The sequence below is a fragment of the Brienomyrus brachyistius genome, unplaced genomic scaffold (assembly GCF_023856365.1).
Source record: "Brienomyrus brachyistius isolate T26 unplaced genomic scaffold, BBRACH_0.4 scaffold212, whole genome shotgun sequence".
Taxonomy (NCBI): Eukaryota; Metazoa; Chordata; class Actinopteri; order Osteoglossiformes; family Mormyridae; genus Brienomyrus; species Brienomyrus brachyistius.
This window is the reverse complement of record NW_026042487.1, coordinates 120,139-131,911: the sequence shown is the minus strand read 5'-3', so window position 1 is coordinate 131,911 and position 11,773 is coordinate 120,139. Positions and strand designations below refer to the sequence as shown.

At 45.1% G+C, this 11,773-nt stretch overlaps 1 protein-coding gene across 2 annotated transcripts; it reads right to left on the bottom strand.

The window, feature by feature from the left end:
* Nucleotides 1-573: 573 nt before the first annotated feature.
* On the bottom strand, nucleotides 574-10,243 carry LOC125728232 (interleukin-13 receptor subunit alpha-2-like). 2 transcript variants are annotated; one of them, XM_049005275.1, is made up of 10 exons: nucleotides 10,094-10,243; nucleotides 9,353-9,464; nucleotides 8,824-8,975; nucleotides 7,250-7,403; nucleotides 5,748-5,865; nucleotides 4,792-4,976; nucleotides 3,059-3,198; nucleotides 1,916-2,081; nucleotides 1,737-1,836; nucleotides 574-1,657 (listed from the first exon to the last, which is right to left on the bottom strand). In XM_049005275.1, exons 2-10 carry the CDS (start codon nucleotides 9,444-9,446, stop codon nucleotides 1,513-1,515), a joined length of 1,254 nt encoding a protein of 417 aa, XP_048861232.1. In that variant the 5' UTR covers nucleotides 9,447-9,464; nucleotides 10,094-10,243; the 3' UTR covers nucleotides 574-1,512. The 2 variants fall into 2 exon arrangements, with proteins under 2 accessions (XP_048861232.1, XP_048861233.1); XM_049005276.1 differs by having other exon boundaries at nucleotides 9,353-9,461.
* Between the last annotated feature and the right edge of the window lie 1,530 nt (nucleotides 10,244-11,773).

The window sequence follows — 11,773 nt, the reverse complement described above, 5'->3', positions numbered from 1 at the left end:
TGATGTCATCCTCACAGTGAAGATGGTTCATCAGATCCCCCACTCTGATGAAGAGAGACGTCATGTAATAGACAAAACATCCGCTGTGTGCAAAGAAGCATTTTTTTTTTGCTCCGCATGAGCCTTTATCATGTACCAGTGTGGAGCAGATCTGGAAGAAAGCCATGTTCTCACTCCTCTGCGTGCTCACTGAGAAATACAAATACAACTGCTGCTTCCACATAGGCATGCAAAAAGTAGAACGAGCATCCGGTAGCTTCCATGGGATGTGAAATTGCTGCTAGTACGGTGACGCTCAGGCATGGTCTGCATGGTCTAAAAGGATGCATTTACGGATGGTTTTGGACTTGGCTCTTCATAGCTGATTCAGTGCAGCTGATTGATAAAAAAAAACTCGAAGCTGTCCGAACCCCTGCACCACACTCCAGGGTTACAGACAACCTTCTGCCGAGGTCGGGAGTCACCTCCCGCCAGCACATCTCCATGAGCCGGTAAATCTCACCTCCTGCTTCCACGTCCATCTCTAAAGAAAGCTCTGAGGATACTGGCAGCGACAGAGACAACAAACACGGCTTTTGGAAAACAGGCAAGCAAAAATGCTTTTATTAGTGCAGAGAAATTTGACGCGATCCGTACAAAACGATGCATGACGTCTCGCATAGCTCAGATCCTGCGGCCTAATACTGTGAGAATTACATTCTGTGCACAGTCTGTGACTCTTTTAATAGTAAATCAGAATAACATGGAACCACATGAATCAGCCTTCTTCTTTCTTCCCTGATACCCAAAGACAGGGTCACATGTGTAAACCTACCTGACCCCCCCAGGGGTATGTGCCTATGTGGCAGGGGATGGGCAGAGAGAGTCGAAATTCAACCAATCATTAACCTCCCCCCCCCCCCCCCCCTCCAAATCTTGCAGATCTCTTTAAACAATAGTTTCCATGCTGACTCATCAGTAATGACATCATAACAAACAGGCAATACCACAGTGACAGCCGGAGGGCGAATCAGCTGCTAGCTAATATGGCTACTTCGGAACAGCATGATCCCAATAATGCAAAATAACCCCAAATAAAATCTACAGTTTACAGTACTGTAAAAGGCAAGCTGTCTGGCAAGACTAGGCAGGGCTAGAACTGTGTGCAGTTTCTGCAAATAATACAAGGAATATGATTTCAGTGGGTTAAGTGGGGCACTGTACACACCGTAACCGCTAAAACGCTCGGCGAGTTAGCGGGTTAGAGCGGACTGTCTAGTGCCGGTTGTTCCCACGTTCATGTGTCTCAATGACAAAACGGTCAGTCAGACTCTCCAAGCATCCTGTGTCATTGTAGAATCACGAAACGTCAGAAAATGTAGACAGATCAAACATTTCTGGGTCAGGTACACAGTATCGTGCTATGCGATAAAAAAAATACTAAAGTCGATTGGCAAGACTCTGGCATATAGTGCATATAGGACTAATATATCAAGGATAAAAGAGCAGGGGCAGCTGCAGCGGAAACGAGGTTTAAACGCTCTGGCCGTCCTGGAACAGCTGGACGTCAGCTTTGTCCAGCTGAAAAGGCAGCTTTTCAGTGGAAGAAGCCGGCGAGCCGCAGAAAGGGGTAAACATGTTCTTTTCGGGAGTCAGGAAGCAGCTCCGCTTCTTCAGCCTGAACACGGAAGAGAGAATGGAACCGTCAGCAGGTCTGCTCTACGGGGACGGGCGAGAACGGACTGGAGCGCGCTTACGTTCTCCTGCAGGTCCACAGCAAGAGAGGGGCTACGAGGAGAGCGAGGATGGTGACGGGCAGCACGCAGGCCAGGACCATCTTCATCAGCGCGCTGGCGTCTGCGAAAAATGAGGGAAATCAGGGTGTGCCCGGAAGGGAAGGCATAATGGGTTCCCCCACCCGGAACACGCTGCTCACCTGGTGTTATTTTTGGAACCGACAGGCAACGGGGAAGGCTCCAGTCGCTCCAGAACCCTTTGTCTGCGCAGAACATGTGCACCCTAGATCTGACCCGGAAGCAGCTGGTCTCACTGCGACTGGACGCCTCAAAGGTGCAGGTCAGCTCCCGGGTGATGCATCTCTCCTGCGAGGAGGAGGAGGGGGAGACCCGCCATGAACAGCTTCTCCTCCCAGAACGACATCACGAAATTTCACAGACTCCAAATTTTGCGGATACTGAAAATGTGTCAAAACGATCCGGCTCGTCACGGAACGTCCGCGGGTAGCCTGGTGGCTCCGGATATGCAGCCGAATGGTACCAGTTATGTAAGTCGCTAATGGGGGCTTTTGGGAAACGTACCCCTAGACGCTCAATATCGAGCCGATCAGCCGGTCATGACAGTCAGAGGGGTGGTGCCCTGAAGCACAGGACAGGCAGCATCCACACGAATTCGGTGCTGCTGAAGACGGTACCACCAGGATTAAAGGCTGCCAAATAAATTACGTGACCAAAATTGTATTATTTCCTGTTTAGGTTGGGCTGCCGTTACCTGTATTTCAGCTCTGTTTGTACTTCTGTTATGTCTGTGATCAGTGTTAAATATGAAAATGTGGAGTGTAGTAGCTGAAGGGGAATTTTCCAGCACGCTATTGAGACGAATGCATTTCCGGAGAATTACTTCCCTTGGGCTAGAGGACTTTTGCAAACCAAAATAGGTGTAGTCTGAAATAACAAGCATCCCCCGTATTTGTGCTCAAATCTGCAGTGACACGTTTTCCAAAACAAGACACTTCTCAATCTTATCAGCGCTATCTCAGATTCAAGTTTGCGTTGAGAACGAATGCCACCATGATATTCGAGACTGTCATCGGAATGCGGGGTAACGTATACATGTCAAAATAAATCCTTGACACCCTTTAAAAAACGACACAGCGTGTCGGGGAAACATCAGGAACACCGTGCGTCGCTCTCCGAATTTGTTTGGCAAATGCACGTCAAACATTAACGGAAAATATCAACTTGACGTGTCTAGCTGTCATGGTGACAGCATGCAGCTTTCTGTCTGCCTTCTCATCATGACTGAAAATCCAACTGATAGTAGGAGATGAGAAGAAGCTTACCATGATACCATCCAGCTGGGACTCCACCTCAAATTCCAGACAACTGTGGTAGATTCTTCCTTCAGGTGGTAACCATTCCACGGTGACATTCCTATCAGGGTGCGCCGTTACCTTCAAGGTCTCAATAATAGATGGCTTTACTGAAATCAAACACACAGGTCGATCGTTAATTTATTCCCAGACAGGGAACAACCCAGGATGGGACACCAACCCATCGCAGGGCACACACCTACAGGCAAGTTGGGAACTCCAACTGACCTTAGCATGTGCTTGGACTGTGAGGGGGAAACAGGATACCTGAAGGAAACCCCACAACAATATGAATGTGAAGACTCCAAACATGTAGCCAGGGTAGAGACTCAAACCCCAGTCCCAGAGCTGTGAGTCAACAGTGCTAACCACTGCAGCACCGCACCGGCCTCTTAAAAACAGGCTTTTCCTTTAGCATTTTAGTACTTGTTGAACCCTACGTTAGTCGCCGTGTCTGCCCGCTTGGTAAACCTGGGCAAAAAGGTTGTTTTGCATATAACATCAGCTGAGAAATCAAATGTAAATAAATGATAACGCACATGAGTATTTGCAGAGACGGAAGCACATCGGTGGGCTGCGCTAGCAAGAACAGCAGGAGCTAATGTCTGAACTCCGGAGGCAAACAGGCCTAGGATCGGGGGTAGGGCTGAACTTGAGGGCAGGGAAACTGCAGCAGAGGTTGCATTAAACGAACATTTTCCATCACTGACGGAACATTTTAGCCAACGATAGAAAAATCTAGAAGATTAGAACACTAGTGAGGGCGATCTACTGTAACTTCAAGTAATTTGCACTCCGGTCCCGTTGGTGGTGAGCATGCATATTCATTAGCCATTGCCGAGTCTTGACTTAGATCTTGTGTGCAAGACCTCATCGTCTCATACCAAGAAATTTGTTGATTGGTTGACCACAAGCACTCGCGCTAACTTGGAAATTACGTGGAAATGGTATAAAACGAAAGAGAAGTAGTGGTGCTAAAATTGAGCAGATGGAATAAGTTTCTTACTTCAGTTTCATTTAATGCATTAATAAATACCTATTTGCTTGCCTCTCCCTGTCTCTAAATAGGAGAAAGCAATCAATAGCCAGTATATTTCTGTCTAATTCTAGTGGTGTTGGCAGTGAAACTTGCCAGTGTTTATTGGCCGGATAACGTTACATTGTATTTTTATTCTGTGGTTAAAGAAAGCTTGATCTACTGGCCAGATTTAGCAATAAATTATAGGCATGTCGCGGGTCATATAAATTAAAAATGTTAAAAAGGCTGTGTGTGTGTGTGCCCCCCCAAAAGCTAAAAAAGTACTTGCTGTTTCGAATTAAATTATGTGTGAAATTTAACCTTCAAGCTTTTTTTGTGAGTTTTTATGCTTATTTAGAATAATAGTTGCTGTTGTGCCGTGGGAAAGTAACACATGAAAGGTTCCAGGAGCTACTGAAGTCACCGGCTGAGACGGCTCAGAACCAGGAACCAGCCCCGGAACTTCAGCGGAAAAGTGCCCATTCGGATGACGTTTATCAGCCAGCGGCACCGTCTGTGCCCTTACGAATGCATTAACTGAAGCTCATTCTGTATATCACTTATTTAAAATGTTAATGAATGTCATAAAAAAAAAAGAAAATTAAAATAGCAGAATTTTTACAACCCTGTCCGGGAAAAAGACAGACAATGAGCAAGTCTAACGCAGCCTCTGCTCTGCACCTACCAAGATTCTGAATCTGTAAGCTGAAGTAGGACGGCTGCAGGGGCCTGTTGCTGGACGAGCCATTCACTAAGATGTTGAAGTCGGAGAACTCGAGCAGCATGTCCAGAGGGAAGCCGCAGCCAACTCTTTCAGCGCCGGAGAAGATGTAGCCCGGGCACTCCAGGGCGCGTTCCATATTCTTGTGCCTGCGGGTGGGAAATTAATTGACGTCACATTTACTGTAAATCGTCATGTACGACATAGCTGATGAACACCACCAAAGTACTACAAACATTGCAAAAGTATCTTCCCAAAACTCTAAACAAGTGCCCAGTGAAAAATGATTGGTCCAGAGTTATAACCAATCAGATTGTAGAGGAGGTGGGTCCGAGCAACTAGAGGAGGCGGGACCAGTCAATCAGATGTCTCCTGCCTCCTCTAGTTGCATGGACCTACATCCTATACAATCTGATTGGTTACCGCTCTGAACCAATAATTTTTTTCTCTGCCTTCAGAACATTTCTAAGTAAGTAAAACGCTTGTGAGCTATAATTCATGGATAATGCTTTACTTCAGTTGTGGCCCACCAGTCAATTGTGATTGGCAAGGTCGATTGTAGCAAAAAACGGTTGGCCACTACTGCGATAAACTTTCAGGGAATTTTTCCACCTGAACTAGCCAGACGGTTTAGGAATATGTGAGGGTGTAAGGCTACTGTGCTGTTTATAGTATTCTATTTGCTTGGCAGCAAGTTGGGGGGTCACAGCGACGGGCAGCCACCTTGCAGCGCCCAGGGAGCTGGAGGCTAAGGGTCTTGCTCAAGGGCCTATGGACATACGACTATTCTGCAAAGACCCGGTTCAAAGCAGCGACCTTGCTATCATTGCCCGCTGAGTCACACTGCAACCGAAATTTGAGATTAAATCTTGCGAAGATTAGAAAAACAAGGGAAAATTGAACTGGCCAACAGTCCATACCAGTAGAAGAGAGACGTTTGGGTGGGTCCTGGCTGCTCTCCAGTCTCATTCCAGGTACATTCCATGAACTCTTTACGATGAAAGATACAGCCAAAGCCAGCGATCTTTGGCCCGTTGCCTGTGAAGTCCAAACGAACACAGGAAAATGGAGAGTAACCCAAACCATATTACACACGGACAGCTGCCTGCCTCTCAACTTTCCGCTGCCTTTGTTTTGAGAGCGATATTCATCTTCTGTGCACTTTAGTCCATGGCTTGAAAGGCAAAGAATCTGTCTCGCTAAATTTTAACAACCTAACCAAAAGAAACTTTGCACAAGTGGATAATTATTATTATTATTATTATTATTATTATTATTATTATATGGTAATGGTATATTTAAATGGTACTGTACAGGGACGGATTATGTGTTGTGTGGGCCCCTGGGCAAAACATTCGCGAGGGCCCCCCACCACCACAATTCAAGGGCCCTTGGCAGCCAAACGCCCTCCCTATAGGGTCAGAGGCCCTTGTAGGCAGAGGATCAAAGAATGTAGGCCCTCTAAAATAGACAAACGAAAATACCTTGATAAGCATTGCAAATTGTTTTGGGCTAGGGGCCCCACGGGTCCCCTGCACCCCAAGGGCCCCTGGGCAGCGGCCCCGCTGGCCCGGTCCGTAATCCGTCCCTGGTACTGTACTGTGCATTGAGTTGAAAACTGTTGAAACCGTGCAATGTTTTCACCAGTGTCATAAAGCAGTGCATGTATTCCTTGATACAACCTATTGTGTTTAACTTGAATATTTTATATAATAGGCTTTAAAGCAGTCCGTTTGTAAGTGGGTGTTGTCTGTATTGACATATTTAACCCGGGAACTGGTTGCTGTACTGGTTTGAAGAGTATTTGTAATAATATGCTGAATACGCAGTAAATTTAGATCAAAAATGAAATCGCATAAACACCCCCGCACTAGAACATTTCCCCTCTGGCTTCACACAGCCGGTTTCCTCCCTTTTCCTGGGAAAAGCCCTCGGTCAGGGAGAGAGAATCCTTGTGGACGGTGACCCCAGATCTTGGCGCGCATTGTGCTGAGGGTCACCGAGGCTCATTCTGACTCCGCGTGGGTCTGCTTCACTGTACTCTTGAGAGATGCAGCTTCTGCAGAATCTTATCCTCAAACATTTGCATAGATTTGTCACTGTTTCCATGGTGATCCCACCCTGGGATGCACTCCAGGCACACTGAGAGCGCAGATATTGGAGGGGAGGATAAATGGATGGATGTATCTATCTCACTGTCCATACCATAATACTGCTGATGATGGTTACCTGGGTGACGTGCTGTGTTGGCAAATATAACATCTTTATAATCTGAGGACGTTATGTGGCCGTGATTCATGATTCTTACCATGTACTATCCCCGATTATTGAATACTGCAGGTCCTACAGAACTCCCCCTTAGAGGCGTCCCTGATGCCTGACCTCTTTTGTGCAATAGTTCACGCTCAGATCTTGGTCTTACCTCCACCGGGAGGCTGCAGGACTAGCTCTGAAGGTGGGCTTAGGATTTCCGAGTTGTTGGTGCAAGACCCCCTAAGCAACGTGGACACCTTCACTTGCACCTCCTTCCCGAGGTCAAACTGGGCGTGAAAACTCAGCCGAGTCGTCCTGATAGTCTGGAAGAGATGGCAGGGAATCCCTCATTCAGCCACAAAGCGCTTGTCACATAGGCCCGGAGTCTGAATTACGCCCCTTAGCTTAATTCATAACAGCCCGATCAAGCCTAAGTGACCGAAAAGAACAAAGGTGGGACCCAAAGCTCTGGAAGAAAAATCGTACTTTTATGAGTAACTTCATTGTTCAAAGTCCAATAAATGAATACAGTGGGTGACTATGGGTGGAGTGGTTAAAAACAGCTGAAGGAATTCTTTTAATTCTCAGCTTAATGAAAAAACGGCAAAATCCAAAATCCTGACCGAGGGAAGAGAGTTGCACGACATTCCAGAGAAGGCAAGATAGCGGAAAATCAGAGACTGTGCGACACACTCATTCATGAAAAGTACGTTCATTTTTTATTTTAAGGACGTAACAGAAACGGGAATCTTTCTGATACTATGCAATGAATCTAAAGAGCGAGGCAACGCTTCAAAATGAGTGATGCTCTGTTTTTCACCACCTGCACTAGATTTTCTGTTGTTTCTGCGATTTGGAAAAAAAGCCATTAAGCGTAAGTGAAGCCTGGCTGGTTAATGCTTTCGCCAAGTCAGGATGTCCGTAAGCAACATTGTTTCCGTGTTAAAATTGTGAAGAAACCAAGGTCATGTCTGCCAACAGACTTCATTACTCAGTGTTCGCGGCTCTTTATTTATAGCATCAAAATACGCTAGAGGACATCACAGAAGGGGGGAGGCTGAGTCCCACCCCTCGGTGCGGCCTGTGTTCTGTCACACTGATTGGTGGGAGCATTCGAAGGTTTTCTACATGATGTCTCTCCAGCCGCATAAGCTGTTCCAGACCTGAATTCAGGAACGCGCCATGGAATTTCTTGCATTAATCGCCACACTTGCATGGATTCCGGCTGCAGGGTCTTTCATAGGCCATGGCAGCAAGATCACGTGAGTAAGGCGGAGGCAGAGAAACCGCTCATGATTTCGCATCACCACGTTGACCGATTGCCGAGATGATGCCTGACATCTTACGTAAGAGACACTTGTTACTTTTTCCTTTCAAGAAAACGCCAACCAGTCCCTGGAAGCAAGTAAGGCTTAATTTAACTCTGTCGACCATACGACTCAAACCGGAGACGTTTCAATCGGGGTTCTAACCCACGATAGCACAGATTGCTAAGGATGCAGAATGGAGAACCCAGAGAGGAACCGATGTCGTCACACACGCAAGGCGGATATTCTCCTACTCTGCTACGTAGATCCTCAGTGCCCAAAACCATCTCAGCTGAGGTAACCCAAAGGACCATAATTAGATGAATCACATTGCTAAGTACAAGCATGACCAGCTGGGAACAAACAAGGAGAACAAACAAGGAGTGCGAAGAATTAAAAGAATCTGTCCAGGAAAGCGGATGCCAGGTGTGCTTACCGTCCACCTGTCCTGGTAGGTGTTGAAATACTGAAGCTGGAAGCGGACGGAGCAGCGAGTGACGTTCCTCAATGTGGACGGCAGTGCCCATCCTACGCGCAGCCAGCCCAGGTAGCCCGGGTCTGTTATATGCAAGTCAGCTGGAGGATCGACTGCAGGATAACAGCAATGACCATATGGCTTAGCGGTGTCAAAAGGGACCTGGCCCACAGCACCTCGGGTGCACAGTGATGCTACCATTTCATTCAATTCGTTTTATATAGCGCCTTTCACAACACAGTCGCCTCAAGGCAATCTATTACTACATCATTTGCGGCAAAGGACACGAGCAACGGAGCCAGAAATCTGTCATCGGTACTATCTCATGCGCGTCATATGTTTTGGTTGTATATTAAATTGCCTTTATTTCTAGCCCATTCATTTAAAGAATAGCTGGTATGTTATGGGATGACAAGTCATGCTGGAAAAAATCTCTGGATTTCATTATTATTATTAAGAGTAAAAGCAGAACAGGTTAAATGGTTCTTACTTGTGAATCCACTTAATCCCAAGCAGAAGTTCCAGTTTCCAATGAAAAGGAACAAAGGCAGGATGCTTGCAGTCCAGTATCTCACTCTTATCATTTTTTAAAAACCAGTCTGCTAGGAAAGCAGGATAAGATACATACATATACAAATGAGTCAGACATCACTTGGATTAATTCCTCTTAGCCATTGCTATAATTTATTTTTAACAACTAAATATGAATTCAAGGCAACCCTATCTGTCGATCTAGATAAAGTCATGCCATATTAACTTTTATCTGTCCATCACATTGCTTGTTTATTAGAATACTTTCAGTCATAAAAATGTGAAAAAATAAGTGTAACATGTACAAGCAGTAATACCGCCTTTACCGGACCGTTGTATAGATTCATAGATTTGCATCCAGTAGGTTGCAGGTTTGAGTCACAACAATTACAACTGTAAATTTCCCCATTTGTAAATATTAAATATTTAACTTAAATATTTTAAGCATGTAATTCATAACTTTTGTATGAATATTATAATTGTAATAACAAAGCAAAATTTCTAAATACTATGTTATGTTTTGTTTATACATAAAAATTCCAAATTATAAGTATATATAAATTATAAATTATGATAGCCTAGTTATCCCCTTCATGAATAAGACGATGGAAGTAATACCGGAAATGAACAGTTTCTTTATATATATATATATATATATATACTATAAAAAAAACAAAACCGTACAACAGTTAATACTTACATACAGGATCCGAGACGCTGGAGTAGAATAACCCGGTGTAAACTACAGAATGCAGAATCCTTATGACGCGACGTGAAACCGTCCAATATATTTATCCGGTGGTTTGGAACTCGAAGTGCACCGCCACCCTATGGATATATTGGGAACAACTAAATGATCCCAACAAAACAAATTGACGTTCATGTCTCGAACGTGTCTCAACCAGACTGTTTTTTTTGCAACTTGCCATACCCAATTAAATAGACCTAATAAAAATTCCCAATGGCTCATTAAAACCGCACGTTTAGAGTTACAAGATTTTGTTTTTCTTTAATGTCTGCGCCAGTAAACAGATTTTGTAATATATAAACTCCACTGTTTAATGATAGGGAGCAGCATAGTATTGCAGCTGCTGTGTTGCCTCACACGCCCGGGACGGTTTCCTCCCCCACAGTCCAAAAGCATGCTGAGGTGAATCGGAGTTACCAAAATGCCCATATGTGTGGATGTACCCTGCTATGCATTCATGCCTCACCCTGATTGTTCCCTGCCTTGCGCCCTACAACCCCCTGCAACCCTGAATTGGCCAAGCGGTTACAGAAAATGGATGGATGGATGGAAGAATGGATAGATGGATGGATGGATGAATGGATAGATGGATGGATGGATGATGGATGAATGGATGGATGTTCAATGATATTTACAGTTATATTGTCAGGACAGAATCTGAGACATGTGGAGGTTGCCTTTTCCTGGGTTCGAGTAGGTTCTCGTTCATGCAGAATAAGCGAACCACTGGGAATCTGGGAATCTCTTATTCCAATGTTCTCACAAGCATTGCAGAATCAATGTCTTTTGACAGGGCTGTTGGTTACTGCATAGTGTAAGGTGGACTGTTAAAATCAGTCATTTCGGTGCATCAGCAACAGTGCTGGAAAATATTCACACTACTGACATAAAAACGGAAATAAAGCAAAATATTACTCCAAGTAAAAAAATATCCGGGGTTCCATTTATAACCCTTGCGTACGGTGAATTGAAGCTAGATGGTAGGAAAGATGTAAGTGGCATCGTTACACGTGTAATTATGTCTCGTGTTTGTGAATCATAACTCGTACATTTAATTTCACCTCATAGCACCGCATCACATAAATACATCTTTATCATACCTGTTTCATTTGTGATAATGAGCCATAATAATTCCTTAAGGACTTTTCAATAGTCAAATATATAAGCAGACTGAAATCTCGATACAAACTACACTTGTAATATCTCATTAGTGCTGTCTCGCACTACAGATGTCGAAATGTAAATGCACTCAGTGACAAAAAGAAAGTTCCCAGAAGTAATGGTGCGATTTGGATGTAATCTGTAACACGTGCAGACCAGCGATGGGTATGTAAATGGTTCGATTTGCAAGGAGTTACAGACACCAGACACAGAGGACGCCTCGTAGACGCATTACACAGCATTACCAGCTCGATGCAGTTTGACAGGGGTCGCATTGTGGGTCTGCATGAGGCCGGGTGGTTGTATCATGCAAATGCCCGGCCTGTGTGGCATGCGGATGTCACAGTCGCCCGATGTTGGAACCAATGGGCAGGTGAGGGCACCCGTTTACGTCGTGAAGGTTCCGGTCACCCGAGACAGACCACACCAAGGAAGGAACAGAACCCCATGACATCTGTGCCTGCCATCCGG

Coding starts and splice junctions, on each gene's coding strand:
- LOC125728232 (XM_049005275.1), bottom strand. CDS start 9,446: ATGATAAGAGTGAGATACTGGACTGCAAGCATCCTGCCTTTGTTCCTT. Junction 3,199..4,791: donor CTTACAGATTCAGAATCTTG/GTAGGTGCAGAG, acceptor GTTTGATTTCAG/TAAAGCCATCTATTATTGAG. Junction 1,658..1,736: donor CTGTGGACCTGCAGGAGAAC/GTAAGCGCGCTC, acceptor TTCCGTGTTCAG/GCTGAAGAAGCGGAGCTGCT.